Genomic DNA, 23187 nt, shown 5'->3' with positions numbered 1-23187 from the left:
AGTTGGTTGACATTCAAGTTAACATTAGCACCAGAAGTCATTTGGGTCCTTTTTCCCTGTTGATCATGGACAGACAAATCTACTGCTTTAACATACGATAGCATGTTTTTAATGCGTTCCTTAGAAGTAAGTGATGTTGTTTGTTTCCTTATCTTCATATATGTAACGTGTACATTCTATTATTTATTCAAGTTTCATATATATTTTGAAAGAATGTGTTTCAAGTTTGAGTTATATTTTGATGTTTTCAGTAATATTTGGTGTTACTGAGACATATTGGTATTACAAAATATTAAATCTATATTTTCATTTTACTTTGCATGCTATGTTAGTCTAAGATTAGGCTATAATTGCAGTACTATGGATGAAGAGGTTACTCCAGCTCTGCTTAATTGTTTCATCTGTGAAGGCCCAGATACACCAGCTGAGAGGCTTATACAAGGAACTCCTAAAGGCTACTCTACTTTTTTGAAACATGTAGAAGCAGTTGGAAATGCTAGGATTTTGGAGCGTATGTAGGGGTATGACCAAGAAGGAAGACTTAGGTACCACAAAAAGTAGAGGTGTCCCAATCCGATATTGATATTGGATATCAGTCCGATATCAGCAAAAAAACAAGTATCGGTATCGAATCAGAGAGCATCTAAAATCTCCGATATAAGCAGTTTCTGTTACCCATTGGTTAATAATAAATGGGTCAGTTTTTCCTCATACCTACTGTTGCTGACTAATGTTCTTTCTTTGAATTATATCACTTAATCAAGCCTTTTCTAAAATGACAGACATACTACAAAATAAGTAATAAAAGTATATATGTTTAATGCTGATATTGTATCAGATTAATATCGGTATAGGCCAATACTCAATGCTGCTGTATCGGTATCGTATCGGAAGTGAAAATGTAATATCGGGACATCCCTAACATAAGTGTCAAAATAATTTGTACAACAAGTTTGTCGAGGTCACGAAGAAGTCAGCTAAAGCATCAAAGGCAGAGAAAGAGTCAGCCCAAAGCTGCAGCGAAGACTCTCTCTGAAAAACAGAGACAATAGCTGATCTTTTCTTTCACTGTGTGTGATACAGTTTCTGCTATCGCTGGCCATGGGAAAACAACTCTGTTTGACAGGTAATAATAATAATAATAATAATAATAATTATAATAATAATAATAATAATAATAACAATATATCATAATGAAATATTTGTATACTAAAAGGTCTGAAACAAAGCTGAAGTGCTTTCTTTTGCAGATTTGCAGATTTGAAGCCAGCTGTGTAACTGTCTCTTATTTTTGTATTTCTATTAATGACAAATCTGTCCTGGGAGCTAGCCCACACGGTGACGCGCTGCGTGTCCTCCGATGTGCTCCGCTGTCCATTCCCCTGCTGCAGGGACAGCAGCTCTGACCGTCTCCGCTACCGGGTCTTTCCAGCACACTTTCCGCGGCGTCTAGGATCAGTCGGACCAATCAGACGCTGCGCCTCGGCCGCAGCACATTTAAAGGCGAGGAGAGGCGCTCATTTGATTGGTGAAAACAGCCCTTGGCTGTGTTAAACCCACTCAGGCTTTTTCCTCCCTCTCTGCCATTTGCGCGGAGGGAGGCGTGGACGCGCAGCTCTGCGCTCCTCTGCGCCTTGACTGTGCCTCTCTTGGCACTGCAGGAAACTTGTCCAGACAGTGAAGGCCAGCACAGGGCAGGTGCACCTGCGCCTGGTCTATGAAATTAGAGCCCCAGGTGTTTATGGTTATGGGCCAGTTCCAACTCTAGACCCCATAGCTCCTGAAGAGCTACTCCAGTTTACAAGCTGCAATTGCAATTCTTCTTGCAATAACCGGTGATGCAGCTGCAAAAAGGCGTCAAGTGAATCTTAGCTTGTGGAGTCTGTAAAGGCATTATCTGCAAGAATGCCATTTATGATGGTTTTGATGATTTAGACATTGACATCTAAAGCATTTCAGAGCATGGATAAGTATTTGCTCTAATTATTGTGCAACTAATTGAAATAAATGCAACTTTATATGTAAATGCAAAGGTGGGTGTGTCATTTTTTCCACTAAGGAATGGTTGTGGTGAAAAATAAATGATAGCAATCAACTCAGAATAATGAAAAACCACTTGTTTGAGCCTTCACAAGTTACTAAAGTCCAATTTAAGCACTTTTGAATTTTTGAAAATTGGTTATCAGTACCCCAACTTTGAGAAGTTTTTTGAGAGGTTTCCCAAAGGAGTTGAATTTCAAACTTTTAGTACATGATATTAGACACCTTTAGAAACACATTGGTGAAGAAATTTCTTGGTAACGATTTAGTTCCCAAATTTTCAGATCTTTCCCTTACTACCAGTCTTCCCTCTCTCGCCACCAGCTCATCCAAAACGCTGCGGCGAGATTTCTTACTGGGACGCCTAGACGTGAGCACATCACCCCTGTGCTGTCGTCTCTCCACTGGCTTCCAGTTCGTTTTAGAATTGATTTTAAACTCTTGTTGTTTGTTTTTAATGCCATTCACAGCCTGGCTCCTCTCTACCTTTTCAGAGATTTTAACTTTACGCAGCCATATGAGGGCCCTGCGTTCTTCTGGCCAGTTCCTCTTGGACGCTCCAAGGTCCAGATATAAGAAGTGGGGGGACCGTTCTTTTTCTATCGCTGCACCTTCTTTATGGAACAGGTTGCCCCCAGACATCCGCTCCACCACAGACTTTGGTCTTTTTAAATCTAAACTCAAAACTCACTTTTTTAGAATGGCTTTTAACCCTGACTAAGGCTTTTAGGTATCGTGCTTTTATGAGTTTTTAACTTGTTTTATCTCTTCCAAATGGCTTTTATGCACCCTTATGCACACCTTCCCTTGCATTTTTATGTATCTTTCCTTTTTTTATGTATCGTTCCTACTTTGTTTTATGTTGCTTTTATCTATAGTGTTCTTATATATCATTAGACACTGCTGTAAAGCACTTTGGGGCTCTGTAAAGGGCTCTCTATATAAACATTGATTGATTGAAACACTACTCTACAGGTATGTCCCAAAAAATCTGAAGAAAATGGAGAAGTATTTTTTCTTTTTAATGTAATTCAATTGGTGAAACTTAATTATGTACCAGATTAATTACATTTAGTGAAATAAATCACTTTATATGTCGCTTGAATATATAAATGTTAGTTCAAAAAATATATGTATTTTGGAGAAAAAAACAACATTACAATTCCACAATATTCAAATTTTGGCAGAGTAATCTGTATAGCACCTCAGGAGTCAGGCCAGTGACATTACACCTGTCATTCATCAGCTCTCTGCTAACTTGGCACCAGCCAAGGACACAGGTCAGATATTAATGTTTGTTTGATTTTAAACCAATTCAACCGTTTGTATTGTCTTGTCTATTCATTATTCATCTTTTTAAATATTTTTTGAAATAATTCATCTTTTTTTCAATGTTTCACTTACCAGAGGCAACTAACCACATGGAGGTGTGTAGACCAGTGCTGGCGAAAAAGAGTGTTTCGAGAGAGCACTGGTGTTAAACAGTGCCGACACAACTTACAGTGGTTGCTTCTCTTTATGCTGACTGTATCTATAGCTAAGTACCTGAGAGCCACACCTTATTGGTTTTGGTACCAACTCAGGACTTGTATGACATTCACTGTTTTACCTCACACCCAGCAAGTCTTTCAGAATCTCTCCAAGTTTCTTATTTCATCCATCTGTTGGTACCTAGACATCTGCAGCCACAAATCTTTAATTTGCACAAAACTTTAATCACCAATGAAATCAGATGCACATATTGTTTCTAGATGAGTGGCCAGGGGTATCCCAGCACTCAGTCAACTGACCATTAAATGATTTTCAATGTAAATGAATCCATGACAAAAACATCATGACCAAATTCCAGCTACAGTGAAGAAATGAAAGACGAACTACTGTTATATCTTTCTTGCATTTGTTGTTTTTGAGGTCAAAACTCCTACAATAAAAAAAAACCTTTTTCATAAATAACTGAGCTGAGAACAGTTTCTCACACCAGGGTTTTAAATCATGAACAGCTTTTGTCCAGGGTGTCTGTTTCTCATCATTGTTTCTCAAACAAAGTCACACTTCTTCGTATCATTAGACTCCAATGAAAGTTCTCTATGTGACAAAACTAATGAGACACTGGCAAAAACAATCCACTCCTTTAAGTCCACGTTGCTGTCTCTTCATACCACTGAGCACAAGCAGGAACGTCTCTCTTCCAACAAAGGTGAAGGTTTAACTTTGCATCAATCCTCATCCTTAAATCTTAAATGGACTTGTCCTGGTGTTGTTTGATGAAATCTTGATCCATTAAGTCATCCATCTGTCCTTTACCGCAGGTAATATTCAATGGCAGCAGAGAATGCAGCAAAGCCTCCACATCCCAGCACCCCAGCCTTCAAACCAGCTGTAGGAAAAAAAGTGAATGTGAATGAAAAGTGAACAATTTTAAACACTGGACTAATGAATAAAGCAGAATTACTCACCCCGAAATCCAATGGCTCCCCCAGTTACACAACCGCTGTATACTGCATTCTTCCAGTCAGATTTCCCCCTATGCTAAAAATAAAAAAAGAGTCAAGCATTAAAGATGCTGCGAGGAGGATTGGTTTGAATGAAGACTGCAGCGACACAGCCTGGAGTCTCACGCACACTGTGGTTAAGATGTGACTCTTAACATGTGTTAGATTTGAAAATGAATGGAGATCAGATCTTGTTTTTCAAACAACTTCTCTTTGTTCAAGAGAACTTTTTACTGGGTATAACGTGATAAGATGAGGTATTTATCAACAGTTATGTGGCGCTGTTGTTTGAAATGCAACACCAAGCAAACTTTATGCCGTAGTTAGGTGGCCAGCTAAATGAAGCACTACTGGAAGCCAGGTGCTCTGAGACATCCATTGAGAACAGAGAAATCTGTAATGTGCAACATTAGTGAATCCTGTTAATTTCCTGCCAGTCATCTACCAAGCAGAGCTAACGTAACCTCACTCTTCATTTTATTGATAGACTCTCAAGTTTGAACAGACCACTGCAGAGTAACTGCTGACTGTGGGTTGGAATCAACATTATCACAGTCTAACCAGTTTAGCCTTTAGCTTGTGCTGTATTTCTCTCCTGTTTCCAAGCATTCTGAAATAACCAATATTGGCGCTAATAGTCTCATTCTGAGGTGTGGATTACAATCAGGCATAAATCTAGAAGGGAGACTTTTTCAAGATCACTTCAAAAGCTAAGAGATAATGATGATGATATCTTATAAGCATTTTACATTAGAACTCAGAAATCTATATAATAAGTGCTCCTCAGTTTGAACACTTTCAACACAACTGGCACTAGATGGCACTGTCTGACCATCTTTGGGAGATTCTCCTTTAATGATGATCCTATTTTACATTACACACTGTAGGGACACAATAAGACGTTAGAGTGATGTACATTAACAGTATGGAGCTGATTAATTATTCATGTGAAATTCTTCAAACAATCTTACACCATCAAGTTATATATTACAAAAAAATGATGAACAGTTCACACAACAGGAGTGTGCTGGTGATCACAATCTATGAAATGGTGAGATTCCTGTTGAAGTGTTTTTAATTTGTTACTCTATTTTTTCAACACATCTCTTTACCACAAACAGTAAATATATTTAGTAATTCTGTATTTTTTTCTGAAGCTCCATTTATTTGATTTCTAATGCCTAATTTTGTTTTATGAGCACTATAACTGTCTAACTTTGAAAAAGCCGTCATTGAGTTTGTGCTTTAAATGCAACAAGGTAATTCTGAGTTATGTTCTCCTACAGTCTACAGTCAATGGGGAACACTTTTGTTTATCAGTTTCAGCAGAATCAAGTTTCAAAAGGCTAAAAAGCTCTACAGAACGAAACATCGGTATATTACAGAGCATATGCCAAACTCAAATGATAAAGTTTGTTGTTTTATATTGAAACAATACACATTTATCAACATTTTTGGCAGTGTGCAACAATCTAAATATAACCTAATTTGCACAGCGACAAAGTATTATCCCAAGAAGCAGATACATACGAAAACAGGGTGCATATTTTCACAATAATAATGTGAAGTGAGGTGACCTACTGATTCTATGATGCACTCTGTGCAGGAGAACATGGCACCCACGATAGCAAAGTTCTTGGCATATGACATCCCCCTCTGACCCATGTCTTTGAGGACTTCTCGTGCTGTTGGGGTTCTTAATGGATCTTTGGGGTCGAAGCCAACGTTGGTGTCGATGCCAGCTGTGAAAACACCAAAAGCTCCTCCAAGGACAAACCCTGAGGAAGACAGCAGATTCACATTCATCCAGGATTTCATATACTGATGAGGATTACAACAACAGGGTCACACGAACAAGCCTACAGACTGCTCTAGGTTGCATTACATTTAAATGTTGAGAAATCGCTCACAAAGAACCAGCAATGTCAACACTTCAACTATGAAGATCTAAAATGATTGTGTTTCCCCTGTCAATGGGGGAAACTGCTCATGTTGTGATCCTATAGGTTTAACGCCTCTCATGTTGTTTAAATCTACTTAGTCAAGGGTCGCAAGCAACATTTTAGTTGAGCAACGTGGTTTGACAGCAGTCACGCGTGGACTATGGTAGAAGTTCATATCAGTTTAAAATAAGCACGTGTATCACCTGAAGCTGGAGGATCAGACAGACACATGTACAGCAGATGTGTTACCCTGCGTTACGGATATTTCTTACCCCCGACACAGGCCAGCACCGCCTTGAAGGCGCAGCTCTCCATTCCCCTTTCTATCATCTTCTGCTCGTCGCTTTTGTGAGGCATGGGCAGCCCACCCATAACACCAGGGCTCAGGTCCTTAATAGGCCTCTTGTCCCCTATGAGATGATCCAGAATCATACTGTACTGTAACGTAGGACTCTCCATACTCGGGCCAGCTGAAGCAGAACCTTGTAAGTCAGGAGAAGCACCGTCCGCAACACCCGTGGACGCCGCCATGTTTTCAATGACAGACAGCAGCGCTCTCAGGAAATGTGGTCAGAACGCTCGGCTGCAGATTCGTCACTCTAACATCCGGTTGTGCTCGAGGAAATTTACAAAAAATTTGTAAAATAAATTTGTAAACACATAAAAGAATTTGATTCGTCAAAGCAGTATTTTAACGGTAGCAGATGAAAAACAATATTATGATATTAACAAAAAGACGCATTCTAAACGATCTAAAATACACATTCGCACATTCGTCAGAGTCAAGCCCCATAATACTCCCTGCGTTCCGGTCTCACAAATTTCATAAAGCCAAGGTTTCATCTTTTGTTCTTATATGCACAACAGTGTTGATTTTCTTCTAGCGGTGAACTAGCTTTTTATTCGTAAAATGAATAAATAAATGAATGAATGAATAAATAAATAAATAAATAAATAAATAACACTACCAATCACTATAATAAAACAAAAAATATTGTTTTAAGTTCTAAATGAAGAAAATAAAATAGATTGCAGACTTGTTTTCTAAACAGCCAAAAAAAGTCCACAAATAATTTAGTTTTAATTTACCTCTCTATATGATAATGATTTTTCATTACTACCCCGATATTCTTACTTTTTGTGTATCAAAGAGATGAATTACCCCCAGTAAATAAAATATATTTCTGATTCTTTATTCAGCATTCATCTGTACCCCTATAAATCTGATCCTAAAATTGGCTCTGACATAGCCTGTTTTGTTTGTTTGTTTGTTTTTTTGTCTTGTTTTTATGGTGTGTGTGTGTGTGTGTCTGGGTGGGTGGGGGGTTCAAGATGGTCGTTCATATCTTTATTTTATTAATCTTAAACGGTATGGTAGTATATTTAATTGAAAAAAGTCCTGATTTAACCAAAGAGGCTATTCAGTTGTTCATATGGATTCACTGTGTGTGTTATATCAGGTCATAGGTGAGTTGTTATTACAACTAAATAACATAAAACATCATTTTAATACAGTTCAAACTGATATTGAACACGCCAGTAAAATGCCTGTTTTAACGTTATTGCAGATTGCTGAAAAATAATGTCTCTTTGACGCTGTACGTATTGTACATAGTTCTAATGTCCATGTTACACAAAATGAACTCTATCGACCGTGAAACACTCTCCTCTATTATTCTGGACGTAAATTCACTTTGGGAAAATGTAAATAAGTATTTCTCACTGACTGTCCTCCATCCTGACTGTTTTCAGTGGAAAGACTTCATTTCCCAGAAGCTCACCTTCCACTGCGCCAAACCCGCTTCGCGCGCTCCACCTACCGGCTCCTGCACAGCCCGGTGCTGCTGACACTTTAATGACTCGCGTGCGTGAGGCGGCGGCAGCAGCAGCATCCTGATCAAACAACAGCAGCACTGCCGCAATACTGAGCAGGTAAGCTGACACTGGGGTTTCCCTTACAGAAGAAAGCGTCTATTTGATTTTGGGGGTTAAGAGGTTTAAACTTGAGCGTTAATACTTCTCTGTTGTCGGTGGACGTGAAATACGTTAGAGAGAGTCGCGCGAGCAATTGGTTTTGCCAGCTGGCAGCAGTGGGGGAACTGTCTCTGATGGCAGCTTGTTTGTTTACAGCCTTCATAGTGACAATACACGTCTCTGTTCCTCTAATGCAATGACTCAGTCATTCCCAAACAGACGTGTCTTTCCCCTTGCGGCGTCTGTCACAAAATTAGCCAGAGGACAGGTAATTTTAACTCTCATTGACTGTGTCACATTATAATGTAGAAGTCCTTTATTTACAAAGACGCTGACGCCCAGGATGTTATTTTAGCTTCAGATATCCATCCTCAGATATTCAGCTCGCTTGCTCACGTTGCGCCATGCAGAGTCGATGGTTCAACAGGGTGCCTGCTCGATCAATACTCCCCATCTGCTTTTTAAAAATAGTTTTGGCTCAGTTGATGTCTAATAAGTACAGTCTTTTCTACAAGTGGAAGTTTTACAGTGTCAAGTATCACACATAAAGTTGTGTGATGTTTTCTCTGAACTGCCCTTTTGAAACAGAAACTAATTTCTGTCTGATTGAGGTCAGGCAAATGTTTCAGTCAGGCTGCACATTTTGTTGATTTGTTTGAATGAGGATGGTTAAATGCTCCATCAAATGCTTCATGTCAGATGAAAATAATAATAATAACAATAATAAATCAGGAGCTTTAATTTGGAATTTTTATGTACGTGCACTTCGACTCACAGTACTAAAATTCAAACATGCAGACTTCAAAAGTAGCCTTTAACCCAGGCTTTTTAGATAATAACTAATGTGTCATCTTTGTGCTTAGAGGGTTTAGATTTAAGAAAAAGGTTTATACCTTTTCACATCAGCCTCATTAGCTTTAAGAAGCCCCTGCACCTGCACTTTTTATGCTTTTCTTCCAATATAGAAATTAATTGCCAAAATTAATTGTACTGCTTGGGCCTTTTCATCTCTAATGAAAACAACACACCATCCTGCCAATGGAAAGTTGCCTTTGGAACCACTTCAGTGTGCTGCAAGCCATTTTTGTTCACATGATCAGCCAACCATTTGCTCCTCATTAGATCGGTGCCATGTGAAACAGTCAGACAAGGCCTTCTTGTGTTAAGAGTAGTTATTTTGAAAGTTTGAAGTTAGTCTTCCTCAGAAGGTGCTAAAACACCAGATTACTACAAACTGAGCTCCTGTGTGTCATTTTCCTCTCCACTTCAGCCAAAGGGTCCCAGCAGACGATGCTGGAACAACCACGATACCAGGGTTAAATAATAACTTGCATACCCTATTGTGGGATAAGACTGGACATGTTTTGGGTAAAAGGCAAAAAAAATGAGTAGATAAAATTACTGATGTTTATATTTATCTAAACTATAAAATATTAAAATGTTTACCAGAAAAACAAAGCTCCAGTATGTAAAAAAAATTATTCAAATATAAATTTTTATACCATGTAGACTGGTAATGCAGCAGAAAACAAGGAAAGTGCATCAGAGGTAACATTTCAAGCCAAGAATGCTGGTAAAAAAAAAAAAAAAAAGGCAAAGAGCTGGTTGCCCGGATCAGCACCATAGATCTACCCCTTCCCAGCTTCTATGTGGCAGCTTGCTGTGCCGAAAATTTAACATCTCTACGATGGCACACAGGGAAAGTAAAGCTTCAAAATATTTCTTGGTTGTACTCTTGTGTTTATAGGAGGAGGCCAACCTGCGCTAGAAAAAGCCTTTGTCCTTTGAGAAAAGCCAACTAGGCAACAAATAACAGCTTTCACTTTCCTCTGTCCCCTTTGATTATGCCAGAAAAAAAGCAACTTTGAATATGCCAGCTCCCAGTCATTTATGAGGCAGGCATTGCGAGTACTGTTTGTAGTTAATTACAACCTTTATTTTTATGTTTGAACAACCAAAGAGGCATCATTGCTACAAGTCTGTCCTCTGGTCTGTGCCCAGAGTCGACTGTGCTGGACATACAAAAAACTCATCAAAGGATGCTCGTCGTCTAGCACTGGTTCTGTTGGCAGTCAAACTGAAGTACTGAGTGGAATTAGGTTAAACCGTGAGGTCACTGTGGAAGTGTCTGGTTTATAGTTCTTCACTGAAGTCATGACACAGCCTACTCTGTAGCCCTTTTCCTCCACAGAGGCCTACCCATACACCTTCACTAACACGTAACCCCATGCAGACCATGAGCCCTGTGGTTGGTCTGGTGTGTGGCTTTACTTTGCTGCATTTACAACATTTTATCTTGTTGGCTATTTCCTAGAGTCAACACAGAAGTACAGAACAGGCTTTACACTTGTTTGACCTCTAGTGGTCAGCAGGGCTGAGTCCACCAGTTCCAGGAGAGTTTGAGTGTAAGTAGGAGACATTAGCCACTTATACATGGACCCAAATATTCTGCTTGCATTTGGTTTATTTGCTCAAACGGAGAGAATTTAACCTTTGTATACACCTCATTCCGAAAGAAAAGTGCCAATCCGAATGGACATTTCGATCGAATCGATTTCACAGGGGTGGAATATAATTTTCCCCAAACCGATTGAGGTATCATGTATCCACTCAGACGGAAAGTTGTCAGGGTGCGTTCTTTCAGTGCATGCTCAGATATGACATAAGACGCAACTAGAGACGTTCCTCAATTCTAAAAATGGCGGTGAGCAGTCAGCACTGGAGGAAAGTTTGTTTTTGATCCAAACTTTGAAGAACTGAACATAATTTCAAGACTGGACGAACACTCGCAATACGGAGTATTGCAATACCGTGATAAGAAAACTGTTGTCCTCTGTCTTTGATAAATCACTAGATGTTTACGTTTTTCTGCGCATGCCCCATTGAGTATTCTGTTTGATTATAGCGGTGCATGTAGACCAGAGATTGGAATATTCCTTTCCATGTATACTATTGTTTTCGGAAAAGTCATTCAGAAAGATTCCATTTGGAAAGACGAATAACTCCTCATGTAAACGTGGCTAGTGTTGAGAGGGTTTTTGGGAAAAGTAGATGTACTTTGGGGTACGGTATGTGCAGTTGGAGAAGCTGCCGTTTGGAGCGAATGTGAACATGGTTTCCAGTACTTCTCAAGCCAGCCTCAAGCGGACACACTTGGCCGACTGCAGTTTTTAGCACTTCTGCATTGTCTTTGTTTCTCACAGCTGGATCTGAACACATGGTTTAAGTTGCTTCATGTCTGTTTTCTTCAGTTTGTCTGTTTCACTCAGCTCCCTTTGTTCCTGTTTACATCCCTCACTGGTTGCTGTCCTGTTTGTCGAGTTTTCTCTGCTGATTTCTGTTAAGACATTATCCACAAACCTCAAGTTTGTGCTTCTCTAGTAAGTTGAGAGTAATGATGAAGATGTCCTCTTTAAAAATTGCTTATGCTGTTTGAAAGAAACATTTTGGTCAACAGGAGGAGGTGAAATTATAAACCTTATATGAGGTGCTGGACTCCTCACACATGAAATTGACCTTGTGTAAGTGTGTGACCTGTGTGATCATTCTTGCTGTTTAGGATACATTTTAGCTTTTATGTAAGGTTTGATGGATTAGACTCAAAATGTCAACACAGTCAGGGCTTCAAAAAACAGAAAGTTAGGTCTCGCAATATGAAGCTTCTTAACAGGGTTGGACAGATAATTGAAAAATACTCAAAACCGCCATTTCAAGCTTCTTACAAATATAAAAGTACCATGTCATATATTTTGGTTCTTTCCACATTAGTTATTCTCTCTCTACTAAGACACCATTTCCTGGTTGTGTATGACATGCAGCCAGGTGGCACAAAGCGTGAAGACTGCCAGAAAACCAGTAGAAGAAGAAGTAGCCACATAACACTGTCCTATCCAGTCCACTACACACAATACGTTTACTTGCAGCTCAAGAAAGCAGACTTTGAGCTCAGTCAGACTGAGAACTGACTGAACATAGCTCGATCGACACACATAGATAATGCAATTGCTGTCGGACTGCCGTTGGATTCGACAGAACTCGAAATAGAAGCATGATGGAGGAAAACTTAAACACGGTGCTGATAACACGAGTAGCTTTGACCCTAAAGAGTTCTGTGTCAGTTGTTTGGACACGCTTTGGCTACAATAAGGATGACGTGGACTGAAAGTAGTGAAGACATTTTTTTTAAGTAAGGTGAATTTTTTTTTCACAGTAACACCACAGTATTCAAATTATTTTGTTTTTTAAAGATAAAAGTTTATTTTCTCCTTTTTTAGGAAAGTTAAAGTTTTTGCCACCAAACATTTTCATTCTAACTGATTTGTGTTTTCAATTCCATTCTTTCAATAAATAACCCTTATGGTTTATCTGTGCATGGTCATTTCAGTTACTTGTTTCAAAATTGTCCAGATATTTACAGTGTAAACTAAATTGAGAGTGAGATAACCTTGCATTAACTGAAGTCAAGGTAGAAGGTTCAGTTAATTGTGGTTTTGATTTCTGCCATAACCACCCAGCCCTACTTCCTAACAGAAATGACCTTTTAGATGTAAGTCCTTCCAGACTGTTCTCAAGGGAGAGCCATGGAGTGAAACATTATTTTGATAAAGAAAAGTGAAGATCCTACAGTTTTTGGACTGCTCAAAAAAGTAAAATGAAGTATTTCCATTTTAAGTATTTTATGTTGGCATATACAGTGTATACTTTGAGTTTCTTTTGAAAAAACCCTAAAATACGCAATCTGCCACTCTGTTTTCAGAGCTGTATGAATTCCCCTTATCCTCATCTTGACATTACAGCAGCTTTAAGGGGAAGAGAAAAGACAATGCTATTCTCAGTTCAGTCACCAGCTTCTAATCTTTCTCTTACTGATATGATGTCTTAATTGTTACTTCCAAGCCTTTTCTTGTACCAGGCGATGTCTGTTTTGGTTCCATTTATAGTTCAGTATAAAAAAGAGCAGGGTATGATTGAAGGATTGACTGCTTATGAATGCTTTCATGGTGAGCTGTCAACCAGGATGGAGACACAGCGCTGAGTATCCACCCGTTGTTCAAATATTGTCTCTTGGCTCCAAAGGGCCTCAATGGAAACAACCACAATACCAGACCTGACAGTCCAAAATGATAGTCTACAAACCAATGGAGGGAAACATGGAAGCCAAGTCCACTTCTTAGATCCAATTGATACTGGATGTGAAGCATTTCCTGACAGATGTGTTTAGGCCTGTCACGACAATCAATAAATCAATTAAACGAACGATAAATAAAAACTTTGGTAAGTTTGCCAGTCTCGATAAACTGACACGTGCATGCATGTTTGTTTTCCTCCTCTCTTTCGACCAAAGAGACTGAATGAGAAGATGGCTCACTACGTTTATCTTTCCTAACATCGGGGTGCTTAGGTTCTACAGCCGATTTAGCGGATTTATTGCAGAGTGAGAATCTGTCAAAAATGCGATCTTTGGGGTGAAGACGGGGCTGCTCCACGTACACACGGAGAGAGCTGAAGTGAGCGTCCTGAGGGGTAAGGAGGAAACACACGCTAATATGAGTGATGGCACAAAAGATATGGTTCTTAAGCCGCCTGCCACAGTCCCAGTGTGGGAATATTTTGTTTTTTTATCAGAATGAACAAAGTGTGAGCGCATGAACATCAATGAGCTGATATGTCACATTTGTTTGAAAATAGTGGCGACGAAGAAGAAGAAGGGGAGGTGCAGCGGAGCCTTGTTCTTTGACAATCTGCTCTTACTGAGGCTTTTGGTCTGCAAAGTAAATAGAAATAAAAGCACCAAATGGTGGGCACTCAAAGACAGCTACATTACCAAAGAAATGCAGCCCTTCAATACGGTTGAAAGCCAGAAATGTTTCAAATGTTTGACAGACAGTACGGATCCACTGGGAAAAAGTACATGTTACAAACAATTCAGGAACTGTATAAACTCCCTTTCATTTAGGCTAGTTTTTATTGTTGGGTTTTTTTTTTTGGAGTTTCGTTTTTTCTGTAGAGACAGGGTCTATGTTTTGATGTTTTTGATTAGTATTAATTATTTTCAATGACATGTATTTTTTTCTAAAAGATAGTCCATTTCATTTTCATTGTATTTTTTTTCTCTTTCTTGTTTGTTAAATTTGTGATATTTTTTGTTTAATTTATTTTATTTTAAAGAACCTTTTAATTACAGTTAAATTACAGTTAAATACTCTTAAGAAATTAAAGTTTCTTGCTTTTGATACGATGTACTCACTTTATTATCCCATTTATCATAATTACATCAATGAAAAAATGGAAAAAAATCAAAATAATATTGACAATAATATCGTTTATCAGCAATAATATTTTGGAAAATTATTGTCTCGCAAAATTTGTTATCATGACAGGCCTAGATGTGTTAGTGGCAGAAAAAGTCACATGCCACCTACACGTGACAGCAGCTAACAGGATTGCTGAATTTGCTGAAGTGCATGTTTACTATCAATGTCATGACTTGGTGTTTGTCATTGATGGGGGAAATCTCCAGTTGCCCCTTCCCCAGACTCGTACCTCACACGTCCTTCATCAGTTGAATCTCCCACTTCTCTCAGTAGCAGCTCTCTTTCACTGTTTAGGTAATTATCCAGTCACTTCCTGTCGTTGGCTTGCTATAAATAGCCCAGGATAATGTGGGGAGCACCGTTGTCCAGCTGCACAGTGGAAGTATAACATGTTTAGTTGTTTGACAGAGAATTATACCTGGGGACTCCTTTACCGCTCTGTTCGATGGGAAGAAATGAAACCATGTGAAAGGACGTTCAAGGTCTCCTCTCACTGCAGCCCTGCACTGAGGACTCACTACCAACAGTAGAGGTGTCCTGGATTCACCTTTCTGTTTATACTCCTGGGAACCATTCAGAGGAAATAACCTGCAGCAGTGGACTCTTACATCCTAATGCTTTAACTGACATATGAAGTGAATCAGTGTGGGGGTGGGGCAGAAAGATTTGAAGTGACCTTGTCCAGCTGTCCTCTGAGGGGTGAGAGGCACACTGCAGTGGTGAAATCCTCTACCCCTGTGCTGGCTGCTCATTTAATCTGATCAGATGATGTATTGGCTATCGAGTTCATGCACTTGGAGAGGAAAACCTTCTCAAACCTGAGCAGGTGGCTCAATGTAAACTGGATTGAAAGAACAGATGGTCCACTGTGCCACTGTGGTGTTTCGTTTATCAGGACCCTGCAGTTTTACAGCTGTGAATTAATTGGTTTATTGAAATATTCCATCCCTTTGGAGTAGTGCTGCACGATTTGGGGAAAAGGTGCGATTTGCGATTAGGTGGACAATATTGCGATTGCGATTGTGCTTGCGATTTAATAAAAAAGTTGTGTCATGACGCGTCTACAGACTTGCTTGGTTATCATGGAGAAAAATCTGAATTGCATGTGCTGACATTGCGATTGCGATTGCGATTGCGATATCCTCTGTTGCGATTACGTAATTGCATGTGCTGACATTGCGATTGCGATTGCGATTGCAATAATCGTGCAGCCCTACTTTGGAGCAGCTTCAATGCCCATCTTCAATGCCTAATTTCTGCTTAGAAGAACCATGGCTGTTAGTAACATCCAGTGTCTTCATGAAGGACTAAAGCCGCAGTTCTACCAAGTAGTCCAGTTCGTTTCAGCATAGTTTGGCACAGTTTGGTACAGTTAAGCCTGATCCCGTTTGTGTTTCCACAGCAAAGCTGTGCCCTCTTATAGAATAGAATAGAATAGAATAGAATAGAATAGAAAATACTTTATTTAACCCTTGAGGGGAAATTCAGGAGTCACAGACAAAAGTACAAACAAAAGTAAGAAAGTGTATAGAAAGAGCAAAAAGGTCCACAAGAAAATAGATGACGACAGCCTGACCACCACTCTCCAGCTCAGCCAGTCTCCACAGGGTCCAGGACTGAGCCTCCCCAGTCTCTTCATCCTGGCAGACTACCTGCGTTTGTTTATATCTGGCACGCCGCACGCGCGGACTGATACACTAAGCATTGAGCGCCTCGTAGCCAGCTGTGGCTCTGCAGCGGAGGTAGAGCCGTTTTACGAAACAATGAGAACTAGAGTCTTATTTAGCGGTGTTTTTGTGTGAAAGTAACGCACTGAAAATTCTCTGAATAAAGTGTGAATGCAGACCGATATCAGATTTTTTCGGTGGGAGTCCGTTTATTTGTGTTTTTGGTAAAGTAAAAAATGGCCCCGTCTGAGTGCAGAGGAAACTGGCTGACGAGCAGGGAGGGGGTGTGTGGTGCGAGCGCCCTGGGCTTCTGCTGCACAAAAACACTGCTGTAGGGGTCATTTCTGCCCTAAACCTTGTGATAGGACCCAACTTGTTCCATCCCGGAGTATCACTTTAAGGTTCTCTACAGCCACTTCAATATAGTTTTACCTTAGTACCACCTTATTAAAATCAACTAGATTAATTCTAAAGCTGGGATAATAGACACATGAACTATTTTATTTTTAGTATTAAATTATTATTCCAATTAGTATTCATGAATATTACTCAAAAATCACTATTCATCCCTACTGGTGAATAGACTGAATAGATTAGCCATTGTGGTGAAACAAATCTAAGATAAAGTCTGTTAAAGATCCAAACAAGCTCCATCAATAATTCAGTCATAATTTGTCAGTTCTTAAGTGCCACGCTGATATGTGGCCATAAAAGGCTTTTACTGCACAATTCTGTTTGCTTTTACCGTTAGCTGTCTCTTGGTAAATATGTGGTCTCAGTTAGAAATGACTTTATCTTTTAGCAAAGTCACGATAAGGTGGAGCATTTCCTGTCAGCTGTGTGTCAGAGTAAGACAGTTTATTTGACTGTTTAGGTCAGTGGGTTCAGAATGTGAACAGACATAATTACTCCTGAAGTTTTCAGATGAAGACTGTATTTATTTAGGTAGTGAAGAGATGACGTGCAGATATTACACAGGCCAAGGCCCGGTTGTAGGGTTACCCAGGAGATAGACTGACTCCATAAATCCAGAAAGAAGAACTTCATTCATTTATTTATGCCTTCTCACTTTTTGTTTTGGTGCTTCAGGGATAGCCTGGCAGAGCGCTTCTGTCTATGTCAGTGTGCTACAAAATCAGACCTTTGGAAAAAGGAGTGTTCAGGATCCGCCTGCTGTGCTGGGCCGGCTCAGTTTCTCTCTCAGACACAGGGATAAGCTCTCAGTGTGATCCCAGAAGAAAGAGTCGTTATCTGTCCTGGAGAGGCGAGGTCTGCTCTACATGGCACGTCCTTCACTGCAGCAGAGCAGGCTTTAATTGAGGAGATAAGGGGAGATGGACTGATTCGGTGGAGGAATGAGCTCTGGCTGTGCACCCATTTGGATGACCACGTCCTGTTTCTGACAGAAGGAGACTGCTCAGTATGCTGTGAGCAGGTTGTCAGTGATTTTACACTTTATTTTAACTCACTGCTTCTGCTGAAAAACGCCACAGATGGCTTGTTGTCTCCACAGCATTGCTTGGCTCCTCTCCTTCGGTTTATTTTCCATGAGAAGGGCAGCTCAGAAAAATGAGCAGCGTTGGCACATCTATATCTTCTTCTTGAGGTGTGTATTTAACTGTGAAGGAAGGTAACTCCAAGTATCTTTTTTGTCCTCTGGCTCTGTTTTTAATTCAGAAACGTCCAGGAAACAGACTGCATTCTTGACAGAGGCTGACAGTCAGTGGCTCCAAGGAATGCCTGTGTTTCAGTAATTGGGTCATCTGGGCCACGTCAGAGGTAAAAAAGCACAGATATTGTCTTGTCATATGAATGTCGGGCTTCTTTTTTCTCTCCTGGAGCTTGAGAACAGAGTCCTGTGCTGCTCTGTGCACGATGTAGTCATTTTTATTGGAGTGAACACATCCAGGTGAACAGGAAAATCATGTTTAGAAGATGTACATGAGGAGTGTCATTGAAATCTTTACGTGGTGGCTAAAAAGGTCTGATCCATTGTCGTTCAGTGTCTTTCATACATTGAACACACCCACAGCACACATCAAACAGCTCTCATGCCACACATCTGTGCACTTTGCAAACATAAAAGACACAGCAACAAGCGTTGATCGTAGTGAGGAAAACCACTGAGCTAGGGTTTGTCTTTTCATTCCCTCACAGTTCTCATGGACGTTATGCTCATGTTCCTATGGAAATCCACCCACTCACTGTGCAGGCAGCCAACCAGGCAGCTAGGAAACATGGCTCTGACTGACTGTTTATCAGATCAGAACTTTGACACCATCAGAGCAGGAAGTTCGGCCCTCGAGGGGGCTCAGCTCTGAGAAAGATGAAACAGAGGATGAAGCAGATGAAATATGCATGAGGGCTGTATCTATTTCAGCTCGACTACTGTATGCCTGGTGAGGCCAGGACAGGACAGAGCAGTTTGAGGAGGTAATGGATGGCTGTGAGAGCTGCAGAGTGCAAACCATTGTTAAAAACACGAGTTATATCTCTGTTAAAACTCCAGACCAAATACAAATTACATTTTTTCAAACCAAAAGGACCAAAACTAGAACTCACCGAAACTCTTATTCTCTTCTCGTGACATTCACAAATATTTATGGTTATTTATTTGAGACGTCTTTTTGTCCTTTTCTTCAAATGTGTTGCACCAATTTGTCCAGATGAGCATTGGGGCCACTGAAAGTTATGACTTAAAAGCAGAGTTTAAGATGCTTAATCCCACATCTTTAAAGCACTAATCCTCTTCTGTAAATGTGACCTATAGTAATGTAATCCATTTCACCACTTTTAAAAAGACCAATCCTAAGCAGATCATCTCAACCAAATCAAAACAGAAGACACAAACAGAAGAACACAAAGACACAAAAACAAACAAAAATTTAAGCTGTTACTGTAATGACATTAATACAAAAACACAAATCCCTAAATCCCATATCAACTCCCTAGATTCCCACTTCCTGTTTTTATACCCTTTAGGTGCCTTCACTACAACAGAGGACAGAATAAGTTTCACAATGCAGATGGCTCTAGTTACCATGATTCATTGAGAAAGCTTGTTTAAGATATAATACAGTCTTATAATTATTAATCAGCACTAACTGTATAAAACATGTCAATGAAGGAAAAGTGTTTCTTTCATTAAACATTAATCTTCAAGCTGTATACAGAGCTATACTTTCAAATTGTGTTTTTTGTCTGTTTTTGCTAAAAGTTGTAGTGCATAATCTCTTTACATATGTATAATTTAAGGCCCATTTATGCACAACAATACTACACTCACCAGCCACTTTATTAGGCACACCTTGCTAGTACCTGGTTGGACCCCCTTTTGCCTTCAGAACTGCCTTAATCCTTGGTGGCTAAAATGGTCCATATTGACATGATAGCATCACACAGTTGCTGCAGATTTGTCGGCTGAACATCCATGATGAGAATCTCCCGTTCCACCACATCCCAAAGGTGCTCTGAGATCTGGGGACTGTGGAGGACATTTGAGTACAGGGAACTCATTGTGATGTTGAAGAAACCAGTCAGAGATGATTCCAGCTTTATGACATGGAGCGTTATCCTGCTGGAAGTAGCCATCAGGAGATGGGTACACTGTGCTCTTAAAGGGATGGACTTGGATGGCATGTAGTTTGTTTTCTTGTATCTGTCAGATAGTGTGTTGTGAAGTGGGTTAATTATGTGAAATAAAGATTTTTGGCCATCCTGAACGGGATCTTTTTCCCACAATAATCCAATCAAAAGCTGCATTTCTGTTTGTAGTTGTTTACAAAAAGTGGCTTCTTGAATGAACGTGTTCAACACAATAGAATAAAAAGGCATTGGCCTCATAGGCAGGGTTGGAAATTAAATTTTTGACCTACTTTCCAAGTGGCAAGTAGGTCAAAAAAGTTATTCACCAACCAGGTTTTCAACTTGCCAAATGTTTAACCCAACAAATTGCTTTACTACTGTACTCAGACATCATTAATCACATTTCAGGCATCGTAGTAAATCGTAATATTAGTCATTCTGTTCTAAGTCAATTGTAATGTGTAAAAACCTTAACTATTAACTGTATAAATCGAAATGTAGCAATAAGTAGCAAACGCGTGATGTGGAATTAATCTGTTTATTCAATTCGTCTTTTCAAAACGATTGCCTGTTCTTGGGCATGACATGCTGCCATGTTCTGCGCTGTTCTTCAGTTAGCTTCTGAGTCAGAAGGTTCTACTCTGCCAGAATCTGAGTCCTCAGAGTTCTCAGAGTCAGACAATTTATGCTTTCTCTTCTCTCCATCCATGAACTCTGACCCTCTACTATGGCTGTGAATGGTGTCTCCGTGCAGGATTCACGTAGAATCACGTAAGAGGCAGAGTCTCAGCTATCCGGGAGCGTTTGAACCATATTTACTGAGCAGCGAACGGCAGAGATATTAATGAAAATATATTGCTATGTAGAAATCACGCAGGGGCGCGTGATTCAACCTCAGAGGTGTGATACTTTTTTGGGAGGTTTAAAATCCTACTCGTCATGTGGCAAGTCGGCAAAAAATCCTTGTCGCCAATGGCGAGTGGCAAGTGCTAATTTCCAACACTGCTCATAGGTCATTCACAGTTTTGAATTGAATTGAATTGAATTGATTTTATTTCGGTCACGTTGACACACATATACAACATCACACATTGTCAATAGATGATCACATTGTACATGTCCGAAAGGGAAGACGGGAGAAGCAGAGCTTATCTAGTCCCGTCCCCGTTTACTCAATATTTAGTCTCCTCTTTTTCACATTTCAGTAGAGTAATATAAATTTTGATTACATTTACAGAACTTTGCGTAATTATTTATTGTCTTTTAGTGTCCATAGTTGATTTGATGTCCAATTTTGTTGTCATTTAAGGCATTGTCTTTTTGTGTCCATAGTTGATTTTAAATGTCCAATCCTGTTCTTCACGTACGGCCTGGTTCGTGGGTCTTTCAATTTCGTTCCTGTTGGTGTCGGATATGTTTGTAAAAACATTTCAATATTTTCAGTATTGAGTGTTTTAGTATCTCTAATGGTTTGTTTGTATATAAATTAGTATTCAAGCATTAAAACCAGGGATAAATGTTTGTATGTTGGGAGATTTATATTTTCCTAGTCTGATGTAAAACTTGCATTGCTCATGCAGGAGAAATATAGTTAGTTAACTTTGCAGCTTGTACTATAGGGTATTAACTGTTAATATTTATGAGCTAGAATCTGTAGTCAGCACTTTCAAAAGTTTGTGAGCCTCCAGTGTGAAGACCAGGAGGACAAGTCAAACTTTCTCTCGATCTCTGTTCAGATCAAAGCAATCAACACTTTCTCACAAGCTTTGCTTTCCTCACTCCTGTGCAGAAATATGCTGATTAAGTCAGGGTTTTCATCTTTAGGCAAGTTCTCAAATATCTGCTGAGTTTGGTTTTTCTAAGTTTTAACTTGAGGAGTTATAGCTAAGTCTTGATTATGGAGAGGGGGAGTACTGTTTTACTGTTCAGAGCAAATGTTTGGTTCAGCCTGGTGCATCCCGGGTGTCAACTCAATGTTCCCAAGTCTTAAGTCTGTTCATATTTGTGCAGCTGTAGGTCTCTTTGCACATTTGTACTGACTGCCGAAAATGTCACTAATTTGCTGCACAGGCTGCAACTTCCTACACACTGCTTTTTGGAAGGGGTTTTTAGCCCTGTTGTGCTTAAGTTTCACATCCCTCCAGACTGAAGGGGAAACCCATAGGGAGAGCAGAGACTGTCTCACAGCATGGGACACAGATTAATCCCACACTTCCTGTTTCACTTTAGCTGAGATAACTACTTTGCGCACACTTTGAGAGACCCAGGTGCTGTGCAGATGGCTCTGAGTTGCTGACGTGGTCCAGCACAATTAATACTCTGTGTCCATGTTACACAGATTGCCAACTGCTTGTCATTGTTTCAAAGAAGTCATGCATTTTGATCTTTTCACTGAACATTATATCTACTAACAGTGGTGGCTAGGGCTGTCACGATTAATTGTCAGACAAATAATTGCGATTGACAAATATATTGTCTATTTTTTTCTTCTTTATATACTTCTATTGTACGATAATTAGCTTTTATAGTGTCCATTCCGTGCTGGAACTTTAATGAATAAGAGCAATATACATCAAGAAATAAACAAAGACATTTGTAACCTCTCTGTTTCTTAAGAGGATTTATTGTAATCAATCAGCTGCAAAAGGGCAAGCATTGAAGCAAACTTGCATTATTTCCACCTGTTTGGCTTAAACTGTTATAAAATACTTCACAGGTCAGGCAGAGGGTTATTTTGACTTCTTAGTCAATGAACAAAGTGCACAGGTCAGTGGTCAGGTAAAAGTCTCTTTGACTTTCTTAATAAACAGATTTTCACCCACACAGTGGCACAGGAAACCACGCAAGGAAGCTCCAACCAACTAACCTAGAATACAATCAGTTCACAGTAAAAAAGCAAACAAACTGAACAGTAACATACAGACAAAAACGTGTGTTTTGCCTTCTAGGTTTTGAAAAACAAGACAGGAGGGCAAGTAAACATGGTTGTCTTCAAAAATTGCACAGGCGCAATATATTTTACCTTTTAGGCTCTGTAAAGTGTTAAAAGCACGGGTCTTTTAACTCCTTGAGAACGTCATCCTTCACGTTGTTGTACAGTCTCGGTACTGCAGTCTTGGAGATGTATGTTTTGCCTGGTGGGTCATACTGCTTAGCAAACTTGTGCAACATT

The 23187-nt window shown here is 39.6% G+C and overlaps 2 protein-coding genes across 3 annotated transcripts in view; one reads left to right on the top strand and one right to left on the bottom strand.

Moving 5' to 3' along the window:
- Positions 1 to 3143: 3143 nt before the first annotated feature.
- Positions 3144 to 7041, bottom strand: timm22 (translocase of inner mitochondrial membrane 22 homolog (yeast)). Its single transcript, XM_074672509.1, has 4 exons — positions 6748 to 7041; positions 6114 to 6310; positions 4497 to 4569; positions 3144 to 4417 (listed from the first exon to the last, which is right to left on the bottom strand). The coding sequence occupies exons 1-4, from the start codon at positions 7004 to 7006 to the stop codon at positions 4341 to 4343; spliced, it is 606 nt and encodes a 201-aa protein (XP_074528610.1). The 5' UTR covers positions 7007 to 7041; the 3' UTR covers positions 3144 to 4340.
- A 1254-nt stretch (positions 7042 to 8295) lies between these two features.
- specc1 (sperm antigen with calponin homology and coiled-coil domains 1) overlaps positions 8296 to 23187 on the top strand; it is a 168045-nt gene continuing 153153 nt past the window's right edge. The window contains exons 1-2 of one of the 2 annotated variants that reach the window (XM_074671965.1): positions 8347 to 8407; positions 18108 to 18209. The gene's annotated coding sequence lies outside the window, so the exon portion shown is untranslated. Of the gene's footprint in view, positions 8408 to 18107; positions 18210 to 23187 lie in introns of both variants that reach the window. The other variant, XM_074671964.1, reaches the window with a different exon arrangement.

The sequence above is a fragment of the Halichoeres trimaculatus genome, unplaced genomic scaffold, assembly GCF_033239565.1.
Source record: "Halichoeres trimaculatus isolate MK-OKI-2021-1 unplaced genomic scaffold, fHalTri1.1 fHalTri1_scaffold_6, whole genome shotgun sequence".
Taxonomy (NCBI): Eukaryota; Metazoa; Chordata; class Actinopteri; order Labriformes; family Labridae; genus Halichoeres; species Halichoeres trimaculatus.
Note: the sequence above shows the minus strand (reverse complement) of the source record. Positions and strands in the feature narration are given on the sequence as shown.

Bases quoted from the DNA above. Each gene is read 5' to 3' on its own strand.
- timm22 (XM_074672509.1), bottom strand. From the start codon at position 7,006: ATGGCGGCGTCCACGGGTGTTGCGGACGGTGCTTCTCCTGACTTACAA. The intron at 4,570-6,113 runs GTAGGTCACCTC...TTTTATTTTTAG, and splicing joins CAGAGTGCATCATAGAATCA to CATAGGGGGAAATCTGACTG. The intron at 4,418-4,496 runs GTGAGTAATTCT...TTTTTCCTACAG, and splicing joins GGGAGCCATTGGATTTCGGG to CTGGTTTGAAGGCTGGGGTG.